Here is a 19100-nt window from a genome sequence, read left to right as displayed (position 1 = left end):
ATTGAACATGCCTGTAATGATATTTCATTGCAACAATCCAATTGGTATGTCGCTCTGTTGTACATTGTTGTTGTACTGTAGCGGAAGGGGGCCATTTTGAACATGTACGGGCTTAAGGAATACAAAACATGCATGCAGTTCTGAATTGTGTAACTTTCTCTATTCTCCTGTAACTTCATCCCTCTTAGCTCAAATATTTTCCTAAGAACCTTATTCTCAAACACCCTTAATCTCTGTTTCTCTCTCAAAGTGAAAGTCCAAGTTTCACAACTATACAGAACAACCAGTAATATAACTGTTTTATAAATTCTAACTTTCAGATTTTTTGACAGTGGACTAGATGATAAAAGCTCTTAACTGAATAGTAACAGGCATTTCCCATATTTATTTTGCATTTAATTTCCTCCCGAGTGTCATTTATATTTGTTATTGTTGCTCCAAGTTGATGATGATGATGATGATGATGATAATAATAATAATAATAATAATAATAATAATAATAATAATTATTATTATTATTATTATTATACAGTGTTATTGATACAATAACAATAGTAATGATTTACGTAAAATGGTATTCAAGCAAGGAAAAACAAGAACTGATATTGCAAAAGATACTATAATGTAATGCAATAATTATCAACAAGTATAATAAAATAAATATGTCAGTATTTTACATAAGTAATCAATAGGATGCGTACCATTTGATACAATCCTGCATACCCTGAATACCACCGGTCTAAACAATACTCTTGGTTATACAGGTCAGAAAAAAGATATTAATAGATGTAATAATTTTGAGAAATATATTACAGAAATTCTCATATAACCTCTCGCTTGTTGAAATCAATGCTGAATCCAGATATTGTCCTTCAGGAGAGAAACAAAAGTTCTGGTAGAGAACTGACTCTGAAACGGTTAGACATTCTTGTATATCTTTTGCATTGATTATTCCTCAAACATCTCATTAATCTTTAACAGGATCCATTCTTTCATTAAGGTGCATTCTTCTACATAATTCATGTGAATTGTAACTGTGACCACAAATTTTATATTATAATTTTACTATAGTTTTTTGGTTATAAAATATGTATTTTGATGCCAACTATAACCCTAATATACGTCAGGGTGAAATAGGGTTTATTAAGTCGGATAATAAAAAAAAAAGCTGACTATGGGTTATAAAGTAAAATTAATATACTAAAAAAAAGGTAATAAACTCACTGGACCACTACTAACATTTAGCGCTTGCAGTATATTCTTCCCTTCAGTTAAAAGAAGGTTCAGCAGAAGACAATATTACTCAGAGCAGGTATAGATGGTGATAAGACTCAATGTGTTCATGTCATGAGGGAGAACAATCTTTTTTAGTGTAAAAATAGAAAGAAAAAATGGAAATATTACAAACACAAAAAAAGAAACAAAGGAAGTTCGTGGGCAGTTCATGTAACTAAATAATTTAAGAAATTTGTTGGTTTCAGACCTAAAAAATATGGACATACACCCAAAAAAAAAAGGGATTTAAGTAGAATTCAGACTGCAGAGATTAAATATCTACGTGGAGTTTTAAAAAAAGATGAAAAGGAAGAACTGAACATGAAATGATAAAATCAGGAGCATTCTAAATACAGAAAAGTTAAAAATAAATTTATGATCTTACAGATTAAAGCAGTTTGGTCAAGTCTAATTGGGAGATCACAAATAAGATAGAGGATCAAATGAATGAAAACTTACAAGAATGGGAGGATGTACAGTATCAAAAGAAAAACTTTGGGAAAGCAAAATTACATGATGGCATATTTGTTATTAATCTTCCAAAAGGAGGGCATGATGAGAGGATGATGATGGTGATGACTGTGGTGACATTAATTTTGATGATATGTAGAAAGAAGAACAAGAAACAAAGTAGTGTTACTACAAAAGGAAGCATGCTGTAATAAAGACACTTGAGAAAACAATGTGTTCTGATATCTTTAGATAATAATGCTTCTCTCGTGAATTTGTAAGTCAAACTCTGAAAGGCTGAGAGTTACTTTCACGAAATTAGCTTTTACTTTTTTTTATATTACTATTCCATATTTAACTTCTGTCAGGTACGTCACAATGTGGACTATGTTAGCTCTGAATAACCTCATGATAGTCTTCCATGATAATTTCTTGAGTTCTCTTATGGCATGGGATATATTGCTGCTTTCATTTCTGCTACGTGCATGTAAAATGTTGTTTCAGGTCCAGATATTAGTAGGTATTTGTAATTTACAGCACCTTTCTTTCATATATTTATTATATGTCTTATTCTTTTCTTTTCCTGAATATCATCCGTTAAGGTTTATTTTCGATAATTACGAACTCTCTTTTGCCCATCTTTTCAGCATGAATTCTGCTTGCAGGTTTCCAACATTGTTTGATCAGGAGCTGTACATTTTGATGTCTTTTATTTTCTACTGCTAATCTGTTTGCAATGTTAAGAATATGCTTTATTGGTAGAACCCGGATTTTATGTAATATGAAAATGAGAAATATGTAGCTGAAAATGGCAAAATATGTAGATCAATACATAAAAAAAAAAAAATGTAACTTCAAATTCAAGCTTTATTAGATGTATTTTTGCACACTGATAATAAAACAGAACTGACAAAAATTACAGGTGCACATGTGGTTCAATCTCATTTAATTATTGTTTGGAAGCACAATTAATAATTAAATATTTTCCCATATTTTCTGCAGTATCGATTGCCTTTTGTCTGTTAGAATGTTCTTATAAATGGGAAAAACGTTCTCTCAACTTCACACGAAGTAACTGGCATGTATTTCAGATGAGGAATGATACTCGAAACAATGTTCTCAGGGAGCTGCATACACTCACCTTTATTTAGCATAAAGCGGAAAAAGTTGTGTATCCTGGATTCTTTTTCAATAAATCATTAAATTTTACTTATACAAACTCACTGATTACTCCGGCACAACACTCAGTTTATTGGTTGCATCTTCCACTATTGACATAGATTCATGAAGGGCCAGTCCTGAAGTTTCCAGCTTTTTAGTGGTGTTCGAAATCTAACTGAAATGACTTGTGATGTAAGCTACCTTCGAATCCTGAAAAGCACTCATGGACTCACGCACAGATGATGCACTTTCAGGAGAAAATATTTCCACCACCGACTTCATTGCCTCGAAATGTTCATTCTAGAAATTTGATAAAATGTTGTGGAAATGTCCGTCAATTTGCTTATCAATGTTACAATGTTATAATTTACAAAATATTTGAATATTTACAACATTATTTCACAGTGTTAAACATGTCAGCATGCACACAGCATAGAGCTCCTCCTGTTCTCCACAGCTACTTTATTAACAGCTCGATTGACTCTAGCAACATGTGCTGACTTCCATAGGAAGACAATGTATATACCAGGAGTTCTTAACTTATGGATCACAATCCAAACAAGAGTCACAGTAGCTTTTGGGATGGGTCACTGTAGCTTCGGAAAAAAGAAAATTAAAGAAATGTTAATTAAAGTACTTGGGATTATGATTATATTTTGTAATTATTGCTTATTATGAAATATTACAACTCTATATTAATAAATAATTGCTACACTTACTTGTTTTTATTACAACAGTACTGTTTAACTTCAAAACAGGCCCATGGGTCGCGCAAGTTTATCACCTTGTTAACTTTGGGTCTTGGCCAAAAAAGGTTAAGAACCTCTGGTATATAATATAAATAATGCAACTTTGATTTTATAATTTTATTCAGCAACAAGATTTATATAATTAAAGTTTATTTCTAGTAGGCCGTCAAAACTTATCTAACTGTATTACAAAATCACAATGTTTTTATTTTAGCATATCGATAAATGTTTTTGGTTTAATTAAACCATCATCAGATCTTTCGTAAACAATTTAAAAATTATGAACAAGTTGGAGTTTACGAAAGATCTGATGATGGTTTAATTAAACCGAAAATGTTTATCGATATGCTAAAATAAAAACATTGTGACTTTGTAATACAATTAGATAAGTTTTGACAGCCTACTAAAAATAAACTTTGATTCTCATACAACTTATCGAACTCAACATGGTTATTAAAGATTTATATATTTTATTATGTCCATTGTCCACGTATGAATTATTTTTAAATATTTTAATATTGTAATCTACTGTGTGATCAAATATGTTCGGCCTTTTCTGCAAGTCAATTTGAATTAATGTCGTCACTAATGCAGAGCGAGTTTCTACACACTAAGGCCTCGACGCCTTGTTGATGGGTAACTTGGAGTTAGTCTTATGAGTGGTATGGGGTGGTAGGCGTACCATAGTGGGAAGTGTACTGAATCGCGAGAGTTGTCTCTAACCGTGTTTACATTTTCAACTCCTTTCTGTTTGATTCTGCTACCATACATTCTTGCAGTGAGGAGTTATGTTGTTGGAAAGGCAAATGGAATCAATGGGAGGTTTTTTACGTAAAGGGTATGTTGTTTTCAACAATACCGTTTTAACAAAGAAATAAAATAATCATACTATATCAAAACAAAAAATAATGGAGCTTACACCGACAAAACAAAGGAAAGAAGAAAGAAGAACATAAAGTGCGCTTTTGGGAATTATATTGCAATTATTACTTTTAAACAAATGGTTCCACATGTCCACCATTCACGTCCAAACATTTTCTCACTCTTTTGACCATGTTGTCATATACGGCCTGCAGAATTTCCGGAGTGAAGGTAGTCATCTCTTGCAGGATGAACTGTCTCAACTGCTCCAAGTTCTCGGAGTGTCTCTTAAAGACGCGATCTTTGAGATAACCCCGGAGAAAAAAAAATCTGGGGGAGCCAAATCTGGGGACCTTGGAGGCCATACGGGATTGCTGAGAAGCCTGTAAGAAAAGGAGTTTTTACGTGTTTGTTTATTATTGCTTTATGCGTATTACATACCACATCCATTTTTGTAATGAATTATTTTCACCTGCCGTGGAAGTGTGTCTCAAGAAAGTTAATAGTTCCTTGGCTGTGTGAGCAGAAGCACCATCCCACTGGAATACCCATCAGATCTTTCTTGCTCGTCCAGTTGTTCAATGAAAGGTGCCATAATTTCATTCCGATATCGTTTGGCATTTAGCCTCCCATTAAAGAATATTGACCAGATCACTCTTTGCTGCAACAGTACAGCCCAAACTCGGAGTATATAAGGCAACTTTCACATGTTCTTGGGTGGCTCCGACACCCATATTCTATAGTTTTGACTGTTTATGTGGTTTATCAGTTGAAACAAACATTCGTTTGATGTAAACAACATGTCTTGTTCGATCTCAGCCTCAAATTGTTCCAAAAAATAAGTACAGAAGTTGATGTGGGCTGGCAAATCAGGATCTCTCAACTCATGCAGCCGTGTTATTTTTGTATGGGTAGAGCTTCATCACTTTCTTTACTGCCATATGACAACTCAATCTCTCGACTGAGCTGATGCAGTGATGTCCGTGGCCTCTCTGTCATACGTCCTCATATTATGTCCATGGTAATGTCTATAAGTTAAGAGCGCCCAGTTCTCTTCTTTTTTCAGGTAACTGAGCCAACAGAGCAAAAGAGGACAATGTATCTATGACAAGCAAAATACAGTACCGTATTCAAACAATAAAAATACCTAGATAAATACCGTACATAATATCTATCTGTCCGATTGGTAAATGAGAAAAGGAAAGGCTAAAGCCATTAGAAAGAGAGAAATTTGATCATTAACAGATCACTGAAAAGGGGAATAAAGAAAATCATTATGAAGAAAGAATTTAGTATAACAATTATAAACTGATTACAACACATCCAACTAACCTCTTAACTGTCCCTGTAATGTTGTCTCTGGGTACCTGCTGAAATTTTGGGTAAGAGAGGCGAAATTCATTCATACAGTGACTCACATCGTAACGATATTCTCCCTGGATTATCCTTCCAGATTGGAAATAAGCTTCAACCATGGAAATACGGTGCTTGGTGGTGATTTCCATCTCACTGGCAATGGACAAAGTGACAGGCGATATTGGTCATGTTAGTTCTTGAACTACCTGCTTGGTCAAAAAGTACTTTTGAAGACGTTCGTTTTCTCCCCCCACACCATCACCCCTTCAAGGCAATGCTCACTAAGTAGCAATGACGTCATTTATTCAAATTGGCTGGTGAGAAAGCCGAAAATATCTGATCACACGGTATATGAATTCTTTGTATCACTAGTCAATTCTGCATAAGCACAGTATGTATTCATATCTATGTGTTAATTGTTACATGTTCTGATGATGCCATGTATCGCCGAAAATGTTCAACACTTTGAAATTATGTTGTAATATTCACATATTTTGTAAATTATACCATTGTAACATTGACAAGAAAACTGACGGACATTTCCACTTTAATTAATTCATTAAAGAAGTTCACAGCTTCTATCCATGTTCCCCATCTAGTAATCACAGGCTGTGGAGGTAAAGACACAGCCGGTAACAGTTTCTTGTAACACTGCATGCGATAGGGAGATTTGTGGAACACTTTTTGTTGCTGATAATAAACCATTCCCTTCAGGAAATTTAGCTTTTATGATCTCAGCCATTTGGTGTAGTCCATGTGCCAAACATGTGAAGTGAACCATATCAGGGTAAAACACAGACAGGGCACCCCCAACTTTCAGCGTATAGAATGCAGCATCTGAGTAGAGCACCAGCACCTTTTCTTTGTTAATCCCTAACTGCTTAAGTTCGTTGTTGATGAATAGAGAAACTGTACCATGATTTGTCTGTTCCACTGGTTTGCAGTCTCTGGATCCAATTTACCTACGACGAGACTTGCGACAAAATGACCCAAGGTATCTGTTATCTCGTCAACAGTAATCCTATGTAGAAATCACCAAGTTAAGCTCTAATCGTTTCCATTGTGCCAGTGTAGCAGGAATTCAAATAATTTTTCAGAGTGTCAATTCATCCGGACTATTAAAGTCTCAGTATTTGCATAGGAATGCTTAAAACTATGGCATCCAAGTTTATACCATGGTATGTTTGCAGCAACCATTGCCATGCACAAATCTTTATTAAATTCATTGGCACTGGTTCCAGCACAACTTGTGTAAGAAGAACTTGCTTTTCCGATGGAGCACATTTTTTATTTCTCACATGAAATTTAGTTTTTAAATGCTGTTCTAATTGTGACTTCATGGAGCACCCATTGCACTTGTCACACACTTTGCACAGCATGATTTTACCATCACTAGCAAAGGCATCACCAATTGAAATTCATTATTTTAACTTGGATGCAACTGGTGTCATAACAGTAGACTAGCTAGCTGTATCATCTGATGTCAGAATAAGCTTCTCAAGATAACTGAAAGAACTACTGTTTACTTTCAGAGCATCGATTGGGAGTGTCTGTGCCAAATAGTCATACCCATAGGGTAATTTTCACTCTATCCTTCACTACAGTAGCAGTACAATGAGTCAATGACCTACCCTTCACTTTGATATTTATTTATACTTTTCCGTTACTTCTTAAGGGATAAACAAACTGTTAGCATGGCAAAGGGATGTTCACTTTTTGACAGAATAAATTAGTATTTTCAATTATTAAATTATTTGTATGCATTAGAGACGAAGGAACAAACTTTGTGAACAATTTTCAAACATGTACGTTATGAATTAAATCGAGGAAAAATTGGTGAAAAAATGTGTATTCTTTCAAAATATATAATATATACCTAACTATTTATTATGCACAAAAATGTGTAAAAATATGTAACTTAAAACTTCGGAATAATGATCCCTTTGGTATGATTCACAGATATTTTAGCTTTTCTTATAGCTACATAGGAACAGAATACGAAATTACATAAAATCTGGACTCTACTTATTGGATCTACCTGTAGAATCCATTAGTCTGGATGATGCCCTCAATTTGCCACTGTGTCTTTTAATCTGGTGGTGCTTGAGCTCAGTATATTCCGTATTAAGTTTGTTAATGAACTTTTTTGTACACCAGCATTATAAATAGTTTTTATCATTAGTCAAAATCGTGCACAATATGCTAAATTATTGTACCAATGTCGTAAAATATTACCATGCCAACTAAAATGTAACGACTTATAATATGACGGCATAACTTGTGTCATAAAATTAATATTAGAAAATGATTTTTCATGCAATAATATTTAATACAACACTGCTGTCATAGCAACTCATTCTTTATTAATTATTGTTTTGTAATGTTATTGTACAAAAAAAATTGCATACGAAACACGTTTATAATGTTATAGAATTACTGGATTCGTAAAAATTAGGAAACTTGCTTCACTTGTTTGCTAAACATTGACTCATGCAATGAAGTATAACATTATAAATATGTTTCATAATATAGTATTTTTCTACTGTTATTTTCTCAGTTTTTCTATCATTACAGTCCTATCAAGCATGTCAAAAGGTTTGCTGTAAGCTATGAATACTGTATAGTTGTTCCATTTCATTTGTGCTTGTGATTAATGTTATTGTTGATCTTACAGTTTGAAGCCAAATTGATTGCACAGTATTGCCCAATTCAGTCTTGCGTTTCTTCTTCTGGTGTTCAATTTCTGTTAGTTTTTATAATAATGTGTTTTCTAGTGCCACTCTTCTGTACTTCTTCCAATCTTTTGGATCTTTTTTCTCTTTGCACCAGTATTCTTACTGTGGAATTCTTGCACGTTAATCTTATACACACCTCTGAGGTTCTGGCTGATATGTACATCTACTATCAGGTAGTACATCTCACTTGACGGTATGTGTTGAAGGAAGAACAATTGTTTATATACATCTGAAGTCTGATTAGTGTAATATGTTACTAGTCAACAATGTATGCAATAGAGGGGAAAAGGACCTGGCCATCCTACCCCATTATCCCTTGGCTTAGTTGCCTCATGAGTGACGCCTTATTGGTGTCACTTATGAGGTTGAAACCTATTTTCGGACAGTTGACTAAACAACAAACAACAATCTTAGGCACACTCATGCATAGAGCGATTCATGATTAACATGCATAAGTATGATTTGGGACTTTCACAGTGTTCAGCATGGTGTAAGAGATTTTAGACATTTGCACAGTGTCATATATGTAAAGACATCCAACATTTCGGAGCTAAATATTGGTTCCATCATCAGGGAATGTAGCGAAAGAGACAACTTAACTGTTGGGTCCCTTAACAAGAGCTATTCTCTAGGGCAGTCATGTCAACTGATGCCCATACGGGCAAGCGCGCGCTTTAGAGCTCAGGAGAGCCTGAGCACTTTACAGCGGAAGGAAAACAGACAGACGAAAGAGGTAGTATATACCGCTTGGTCGAGCTATACACAGGGATGGTCAGCATTGATTCAATGGATAAAGAGAAGAGAACTTATTAAAACTGTATTTATGTTAAATATTAGATTTTTCTGAGAAGTATGAGTGCATTATAAGAATGTAAGTTTTATTTTAAATGCTCATTTTTCACAAGCGTGCTTTTTTTTATTCAAAAGAAATATTTTCTCAACTTTGACAAAAAACTGAAATTTTAAGATATGTTTATTTAGTAGCCTTACAGGTACTGAAACAATGTTTTCGTAAATTTAATATATTGTAAATACGTATTACTGAAGATAGTGTATTACAAATTTTGAAAATATTCGCATGAAAATGAATTAACAAAGCAACTACTGTTACATCACAGACAAGAGATATGTGCCCATGTGTTATAAAAACGTCAGCTCTATAGCTTCAACAGATTTCGAGAAAATAATTTAACATTCTGATGATAGGAAGTTGTGAACAAATATCACCTTAAAAGTATAATGCGATAATAGTTTTGTTATGTAATATTAGTTACAGTTGAAACATATACCTAGGTAACTTTGCTTTGTACTATAATATTGTTTTGATTAGTTTCTTGATTACTTTCATAAGATACCATCAATAGCAATTCCAACTTATTATGTCATACTCAATTTCTTTCTTTGGGATATCACTTTCTTTATGAATGATATGTTTCATTCACTTAGCACAATTTAGTTGTACTACTATGGAATTTATGTGAATATTCCTTCTTAACTCTTTATTATTTATTAATGTCTAAAACACAACTGCAATATTAAGAAATAAAATTGGTGTTACAGACAATATAGATAATACCAAACAGAAAGAAGTCATATAAAAATAACGACATATGAATTTAACGTTCCGTCTGAAGTTTGTACACCACTGTTTTCTTAATCCAACAGGCTGCTTATTCATATACATAATCCCTCCTTTTTCCATACCAGAGCTTGATGCTCGCGCACGACGTCAAGGTTGCGCTGCTCTAGGGGCTGGACTAATGTGCATAACGTTAGGAAATGGCCCTCAGGTTAAGATTAGTTCTCATAAATATGGTTTCGATTTTGAACAATTGTAGAATTGTATATATTTGTACTGTAAAGACTAAGATATCATAAACATTAGTCTAAGTTACTGAAGGCCTTTGTGTGATCATAAAGTTCTAAAAACATTTTCGGAAACTCCTCTAACTTCCCTTCTGTGGCAGGTCACAAAAACCAAGCAGTTTGCCGACTGTGCGATAAATTTATTTCTGAAACATGGGAGCAGTGCATCTTAAATAATATTTATTTCATATATGCACTTGTAAAAGAAGTTTCACTGAGTGAACAAATAACAAGAAAAATGCTAGTATTATTTTTTTCAAATTTTTAACATATCATATTAAGTTCATATTTTCAAAATTTAATGTTAAAATCATCTAAAATTAGTTTTTTTTTTTTAATTTCAATTGCATTTAAATTGTGTAAAGTGAAAATCCACTTTTTAAGCTTTAAAATGAGCTCTGAGTTAAATGTGGCGCCATATACAATATACAGATTAAGGGAAACATGTATTTATAAAACATTTTTTTCCTTCAGGGAAGAATTAAGTCTGTATTTTTGTACATGTTATTTTACTAACAATAAACAATAAACCTTAACAGGCCAATTTCAATACATTTGACTGTGAATAGACTTATAAGAACTAATGTTAGATTAAAATTGCCACCATGTAGCTACTTATTTTCATGTACGAAATGTATAAACATTTAGTATTTTTCAAGTGTTCGATTTCACATAGAATGATTCCTATATTGACTAATTTTAATTGACGATATATATCATAATTAATTAGTCAAATGTTCAGAACAACGGATTTTCTCCATTTATATTGTAATATGCCAGTAAACATCTGTGATGTTATTAAAACTCTGCAGTTTAGTACGTGATACAAGTTCACAGTTGAAGTTTATTCTCTGCAGAGAACACATTTTGATGACGTATAAATTCCAATTCTGAAGAGATGAGATGCTGGTCACAAACAGTTACTAATCTGATGATGACGACGTTTTCATATGGCTGAACAGGGAATTTATCCCAGTTTGTTTCTGGTATCCTAACAGAGCTTGCAGATGTCACGGCTTCTGTCCAATGCTGAGTATAGTGACAGGTGGCTCTCATCCATAAAAAATCCCATGGCATGGTAGACATTCACTGGATGGGTGATGTTCTTCCTATGGAGACGAGATGCCAAGCAGTCGTGAACAGTATTCATCCTGAATCTTGCAACTGCTTCCTTTCGATGTTTACTCTTGTTTTCCTCTCACATTTTTCTGATATCACATCACTGTCTTTTTCCTATTCTTTTGTATATATTTCTCCTGCTTTTCGAGCTGCTTTTTTTCTCATCGCACTCATCTGAATTGGTCTATCACCTGTGTGGACTGTGGTACCTTCTTTTTGCTCATGTGTCTGTAATCTCATTTCCTTCTAACCCAACATGAGAAGGGATTCACTGGAAGACCATAGTTTCTTGAAGGCATTGAGATGTTTAAGCACTTGTCTGATGTTGACTGTCCATTGTTAGAAGTTGGTTATTTGATGATACTGCTTGTATGGCTGCCTGTGAGTCTTGTCAAAAAAAAAAAAAGCCTTTAACTCACTTGCTCTTCAATATTTCTTACACACACAGTGTGGTTTAGAGGAAAGGGCTAGATATATGATTCTGATTCATTTCTTTCTGAAGACTGCAGAATGGATAAAGTGGTGAAGAAAAAATTCAAATTTTGTTTCAAGTGTTTTTACAAATAGTCATATCCTGTGAGTAATCGAAAGGATGCAACTCACTTTTCCTTGGATACTCAGGAATTATATTTTGTATTTTGAGACTCTCTCATTTTTTATTATTTGAAATTTAGTGAAAATGGTTGCCATTTTGAGTTGATTAATCTTTTGCTGAAAATGATAAAGTTGACATTTCTTTTTATATATAGGGTTGCCAGATGGGTATTGTAAAAATTAGCGAAATTCTAGATTTTTTAAAGAAAAATTCGGAAAACCGGCATTTTAGACATTTTAAATTTATAACGCTGTTTATTAAATTAAATACAGTTATTTATTAATAAAATTAACACCCTACTAACTAAAAAAAATACAGTTTATGAAAGTTAATGGTGAATTTCATAAAAAATAATATTTTTTAAAATTTACCTCAATTTGAGGGCTTATATTTCTCTCAAGATCCATTAACTATTACAGCGAGAAATCATTTTTTACAACATTATAAAAAAGGTTGACAGTCCAGTTTTGAATTGGCACAAAGTTATAATTCTGATTTCATTAAAACAGTGGGGCATCTGTTTCTGCTGTTTGACCATTTGTGGTTCATTGTCAGCTTAAGAGGGATTATTACACGTGAGTACAAGCCAATTGTACACAACTTTCCACCTCTTTAAATAAACACCTTTTTTAATGCAGGATTCTCATCATCAAAATTTTGCTTTCTTAAATATTTAGACAGATAATTAAAACACCGATTACTTTGGATTTACTATTTATTACTTGGACCACACAACAAACACAAAGACACATTTTCAATCAAACTGAATATCTGGATTTCTGCTTTCTTATGATGCCACTGTTGAGTATTGATTAGTGAGCAAGTGATCATGATCGAATGATTACTTGTACCACAGAGAAGGCTGCCAAACTTGCATGTCTTTTCTGTGCACTTAACAATCAAAACATTTCATGAAGCAGAAGTGGTGTTTGGTGGTTCAGTGCTACAACAGAAAAAACTGGTATCCTGTGGTGTACTTTCAAAATTATATTTTATAGCTCAGTTTTTCATTTTGAAATTTTAAGCTAAGTTTGTAGAAAAGTAAAAAAGACTAGAGAAGGCAGGCACAATATTGGCAGACAGAAACTAAGATGGTTGGATGGCGTGAGAAGATGGAGGCAGAAGGCTCTGGTTGGACAGGAATGGACCAAGATCCTAAGGGAGGCCAAGGCTAGACTACAAGGGCCGTAGTGCCAAAGAAGAAGAAGAAGAAAGAATACAATATTTTATAATTTAAGCATCTTAAAATACTTTTTCGGTGAATTTTTTATGAATATAACAAAACCTGCAAAAGATGGTAGGCCTAATGCACATATTAGCATTAAGATTGCATTGTACATCCTACAAAAATTCCTTATTAATAATAATTTTTGTTTGGAAAAAAGTTAAAGTTGGCTCCAAAAAGTCAGGAGAACCATTATAGATTAATAACTGTACATTTTATAAAAGTATAAATAGAAGGCAAACATGATTTTATACTGTAAACAAGTAGGATAAAATAAAACAACCAGAAAATGAGAGAAATAACTTGTATGGGGTGGAAAAAAAAAAGGATATGTTTTGATACTATAGTTTTAACATTGTTTATTATTAATGGAGAAATAAATAATAAACATAACAGAGAATTCTGTTGGCTTAAAATTTAATATCATCATATAATTTTAAATGTTGTGTTTAAAACATTTTAATCAACGAATATTGTTTTTAACAATTTTGAACACTTTGTTTAAAAAGTTTTGTTTTGAACATGTCAACTCACTTTATCAACTGCTATGGTTATCTAGCGTCTGAGTGAGATAAAGGTGATAATGCTGGCAAAATGAGTCCAGGGTACAGTGCCAAAAGTTACCCAGATTTGCTCTTATTGTGCTAACAGAAAACGCTGGAAAAAACCTCAACCTGGTAACTTGTCCCAACCAGGATTTGAACCGCTTGTTTCACGGTCAGACATGCTAACCATTACTCCAGAGAGGCAGACGCAAAGTCTTCTTGCATGGAATGAGAATTAGATAAACTTAATTCATGCACTACATAAAAAATAAGTAAATGTCAAACAAAAATAATAAGACCATAACATAATTTCTTTAAGAGTGAACCAAGACCTCACAAAGAAAGATCCTTCCTAACAGAGCTCCAGCTTTTACATCAGTAGCAACAAAGATTCTTGCGCAAACAAGTTACCTCGTGAAGTGTGCTAACCGTAAGGACAGTTTACTATCTTGTGCCAAGGACGATGGAGGGATGAGTATACTGAGCAAGGATTGTACAATTGTGGCGATGACAGAGTTTAGGAATAACTTCATTATTGAAAAGAATCTCAAATAAACAAATTATGTCCCATCTGATTTAGTAGCAGTAGCAGCAGTAGTAATAGTAGAAATAAACTATAGTCCATACAAGTACAATTAATTTATTTTTCGGAATATATATTGTACTGTATTTCAAAACATATGCAATACAGTATCTACAGTATGTATGTATATTATTACTTAAGGAAAATGAATTGAATCCTTCTTGCAAACGAAATTAAGAAACTAGAACAGACTAGAATAATAATTTATTCTCATTTGATCACAGTACTTATTTATTATTGTTTGCATTTTGCACAAAATTTACTGAAATAATAGGATTGTATTAAACAACATGCCAATTCCTGACATTTTTTTCTCTTCGTCTTGATTTTAGCAGAGTAACATACAAACTTCTACTTCCATGGATACTACAGTCAACTCTGGATATAATGAACCTCTGCGGTCTTGCATATTTTGTTCACTATATCCGAGGTTCACTAAATCCGAAATGTCTCTCCCCTAACCTTAAATGACAGGAATGAATGAAACTGTGAACAAGAAAATAAAATATTAATACAATACGGTAATTAAAATATTTCATTTTTGTGGAATGGATTACACTGTATACTGTTACTCATAGTTGATATACTTCCACTATGCTGTCGACCCACGTCCCCTTGCGAAAGACTACGTTAAATGTCACTTATAATATTCGCCTTATCTTCCAAAGAAAACACTTTATGCTTTGATATTTTTACACAGTACATTCACTGTTCGAACACTAGAAACAGACTGATCAGGTAGAAATGACAAATGCTGTTATGGTGTGACTGCGTACTAAGCCTTGGAATTTCCCAGGTTACTTAATGGAAACTGGGAGGAGGTTGATGGACTTTGAAAGCCATCGGAATCTTATCTTCATTTATGCTCTGGACATAATGTCCATCCCCTTTTAATAAAAGAAGGCAATTTCATTTTCTGTTGTTTCGATGCTATTGGTCATAATGGAAATGTTTCTGAGAACAAAAGGGGACTCTTTGACGGTGGAGGATTAGAAATAACAGTAGAGTAGAGTGTCTGAGAACAGAATGGTAACCCTTCAATGGTGGAGTGAGGCAAGGTCGTCACGTGTTGCCTGGATTTACAGTGCAGCTCATTATCTAAGAATCACTAACCCTACCTTTGTCCTTTGACTAAAGGAATAAGAAACTTAGAATGTTGTTCTCAACACATTATTTCAAATAAGAATTTGTCAGGATACAATTCTTGTAACTTCAATCTTTAAGGTTCACTATAAACAAAAATATTAATGTACTTTTTAATGTATATGGGCCGGGATCAACGATTTAGGTTCACTATAGCCGAATGTTCACTATAACCGATTTCACTATATCCAGAGTTGACTGTAATTCAAACGTATTCTTTTATAAAACGATTTTTTTATCTCTTTGAACACTAGGCCTATAAGATCCGTGTATCTTCAGAACTAGTTCTCTCCAAAGTAGGAGCTTTCTGTGTTTTGTCAATAATTTTCATAATATCTGGATTAAAAGATTTTTATGATGTAAGTAGCTAAACAACTTTTAATCTTGTATCCTACCTTGGCTTCATATGCTTCATTGTAGAAAACTGTCCACAAGCATATATACTACCAAACATAGATAGTACATATGCTGCAAATTTAGGACCTGACTTTCCAAGCAAGGATCTTGTTGGATCGCATACAATAGCTTGAATGTCTAGGTATCATAGGAACCATGAGGACTACTACAACAAGGGTTCTTGGGGAAACCTGGTAGTTTGGTGTGGCTCCAGAATTGATAACAGTACTGGAGCAGGGATTTATGGTATAAGACCTTGGTCAATGAACTACGGTTTTCCAAACTGAAATGTTTGTGATATTAGCTTGCACTCAGAAAAACCTAAGAAGACCTTGCCAAGGCATGAATATCTATATCTGCTCTGATAGTCAGGCTGCACTGGGTGTGCTAAGTGCGCACAGAGTGGACTCCAGGCTGGTTGAAAAATGTAGAACTACCCTGGAGAGTCTATCCAGAAGAAATAAAGTACAACTCATTTGAGTCCCAGGATACAGTGGGGTGTATAGCAATGAACAAGCTAATCTATTGGCCAAGCATGGAGCCTCAATCCAATGCTATGTTCCTGACACTTTTGTTGGCTTCTCTACGTACATAATCAAACAGGCTTTAAAGAAGAACCTGATGAAAGGATTACTAGGAGCCTGAAGACCTGCAACAGCTATGAGACAGGTTAAACTTATTGGAGAACCAAAACTTGACTCAACTAAACAACTCTTGGTCTTGAAAAGGAGAATACTAAGATGAGTTGCCGGAATTTTGACTGAACATTGTCATCTAAATAAGCACCTACACATTTTGGGCCTTAGTGATGACCCAACTTGTAGGAAATGTGGGATGGAGGCTGAGTCATCACTTCACATTTTGCTGGTTTAAGCCAGATCATGCATCGTTATCTCAGGAAACATATAATGTCTCCTGAGAAATTTCAGAAAATTAAACCCAGTAGTATAACAAGGCAGGTGTTGCATTGTGGTCTTCTGGGTTGATTTCCAGCTTATGGGGTGCACAATGGGCCATTTCGTGCCTAAATGCTACAGTTAATTTCACACCCTTAAATATGAAGGAGAAAAGGACGGACCACTACTGGCACTTATGTGCAACTTGTGCATACAAATGCTTATTGCCATAGCTGTTTTACATTTTCAGCACCTCCACACTGAGCAGTTTCGACTTCTATTTGGTGACACATTACACATGTTCATCCTTTTGCCACAGGCACAGATGTAGAATTGTGCTGAAGTTCCTTGTTCTCTCAGCCACGAGATGCAATTAGAAACATTATCCAAAACAATTATTAGATTAAATAATTTCATTGCATCTGGTGGCAGAGCAACTTCTACTGTTGAAGAAGACGTCGACTTTAGAGAGTTTGAAGTAGAGGAAAATAAAACCCCTATTCTCCTTGGCTCTCACTTTCAACACCATCTTTGTTCAAAACAAACCCAAATACGACCATAAGCAAATCTAGCAACACAAAAAGAAAAGTTAAAACAAATTAAATACCAACATTACTCTATAGCTGAGTGTATTAGAAAAATAGCCATTAGTGCCTTAAAGGGATCCATTCAGATTTTACGATATCACCATTATAGTACCAACGTTTGAAATTTATTTATATATTCATTTTCTATATTTTTACTCTATTGTACTTGTTTAATGTATTTTATGATATAGTTTCTTTATTTCCTCGTTTATTTTTTCGAATTTCATGTTTCTTATTTTTTCGAATTTCATGTTTCTTATTTATATCTATACAAGTTCATATCTAGTACACTTTGTCAATCTTGGCAGCCTTTTAATAAAGGAAGTTTATAAAATTAAAATCATCTATCGTGAACTTTTGGACCATTTTAGTGACCTGTATAAACATTTAGCAGTCTTATTATGAACTTTTATATAGGAACACTAAATTGAAATACTAAGTTTTATGGGTGCGAGCATGAAGTTTCTTGATGGCCAAGATTGGTAAATGGTGTTGGCCTATAGATGCTTCAATAAGTTCCAGGTTGTAGCATTGTGGTCTAAGGCATCTCTTTCCAGCTAAAGGTTTAAAATATGTAAATGCACGTGGCATAGTAGTTCCTGATTGGCTGTTAGACACACAAAACCTCCAAGCTCATGCTTGTCGTCTTCTTCCTCATATCAAAAAAGTTCCTTCTACAATAATAATATGTATAATATATATTTATAATATGGAAAACGGATTGAATTAAACATGTTTATAAGAACACTTTCTTATGATTTAAACAATATGTTTATATTATTAATCTTAGATATTGTATGATAAATTATTGTAACATACATTATAGCAACGCACATGCGTTGTAAGCACGGAACTCCCAAGATCAAGTGACCTGCTTCACACAGCACAGCTGATAACACATTGCAATGGCTGAAGCTGATCAGCCCACTCCATCTCGCGTTGTTAAACACAAGAAAGGAAAACCCTTAAACAGAGGAGAAAATGGGATCATAAATGTTAATTACATGGTATTTATTTTATTAAAATCACGTAAGCTTTATTATTAATCATCTTTCAGCATATTACGGGTTGTTGGTTTTCTTTGTTTAATGAATGTGTTTCCCTCTTGAGTTGAAACGTTGTCTGCAGTATCAGCTGAGTAGCAAATGTGAACACGGAATAATACATTTCGCCATTGTTTATGTCTACTTCAATCTTTAGCTGGAAAGAGAGAACTGAAGTTACGGAATGGTTGCTGTTTCGAATCCTCATGGGGAAACATTTTTCTCATGAAATTTCGGCCAGTGTATGGGACTGGTGCCCATCCAACATAATGATAAATTTAGAGAGCTATGATAGGTAGTGAAATACTGTTACAAAAAACAAGTTATAAGGGCTGGGGGGAGAGGGAGCATCGTGCTAACCACATTATACCTCCATTCTGGTTGGATGATCGTTCACCTCTGCTGAGGCATGTGCGTGCATGTGAGGCCAGCAGCCGATTAGTTGGTCTTGGGCCTTCATGGATTGTCACGCTGATTATTATTATTATTATTATTATTATTATTATTATTATAAT

At 33.9% G+C, this 19100-nt stretch overlaps 1 protein-coding gene across 2 annotated transcripts in view; it reads right to left on the bottom strand.

The window, feature by feature from the left end:
* The window catches only part of LOC138704864 (josephin-2-like), a 32305-nt gene that overhangs the window by 2202 nt on the left and 11003 nt on the right, over window positions 1-19100 (bottom strand). Inside the window, exon 5 of one of the 2 annotated variants that reach the window (XM_069833206.1) lies at window positions 4626-4879. The exons of the other annotated variant lie outside the window; for it this stretch is intronic. Within the exon in view, the coding sequence (XP_069689307.1) occupies window positions 4628-4879 (252 nt within the window). The 3' untranslated portion in view covers window positions 4626-4627. The remainder of the gene's footprint in view (window positions 1-4625; window positions 4880-19100) is intronic. 2 annotated transcript variants of the gene reach the window in all.

The sequence above is a fragment of the Periplaneta americana genome, chromosome 8 (assembly GCF_040183065.1).
Source record: "Periplaneta americana isolate PAMFEO1 chromosome 8, P.americana_PAMFEO1_priV1, whole genome shotgun sequence".
NCBI lineage: Eukaryota > Metazoa > Arthropoda > Insecta > Blattodea > Blattidae > Periplaneta > Periplaneta americana.
Note: the sequence above shows the minus strand (reverse complement) of the source record. Positions and strands in the feature narration are given on the sequence as shown.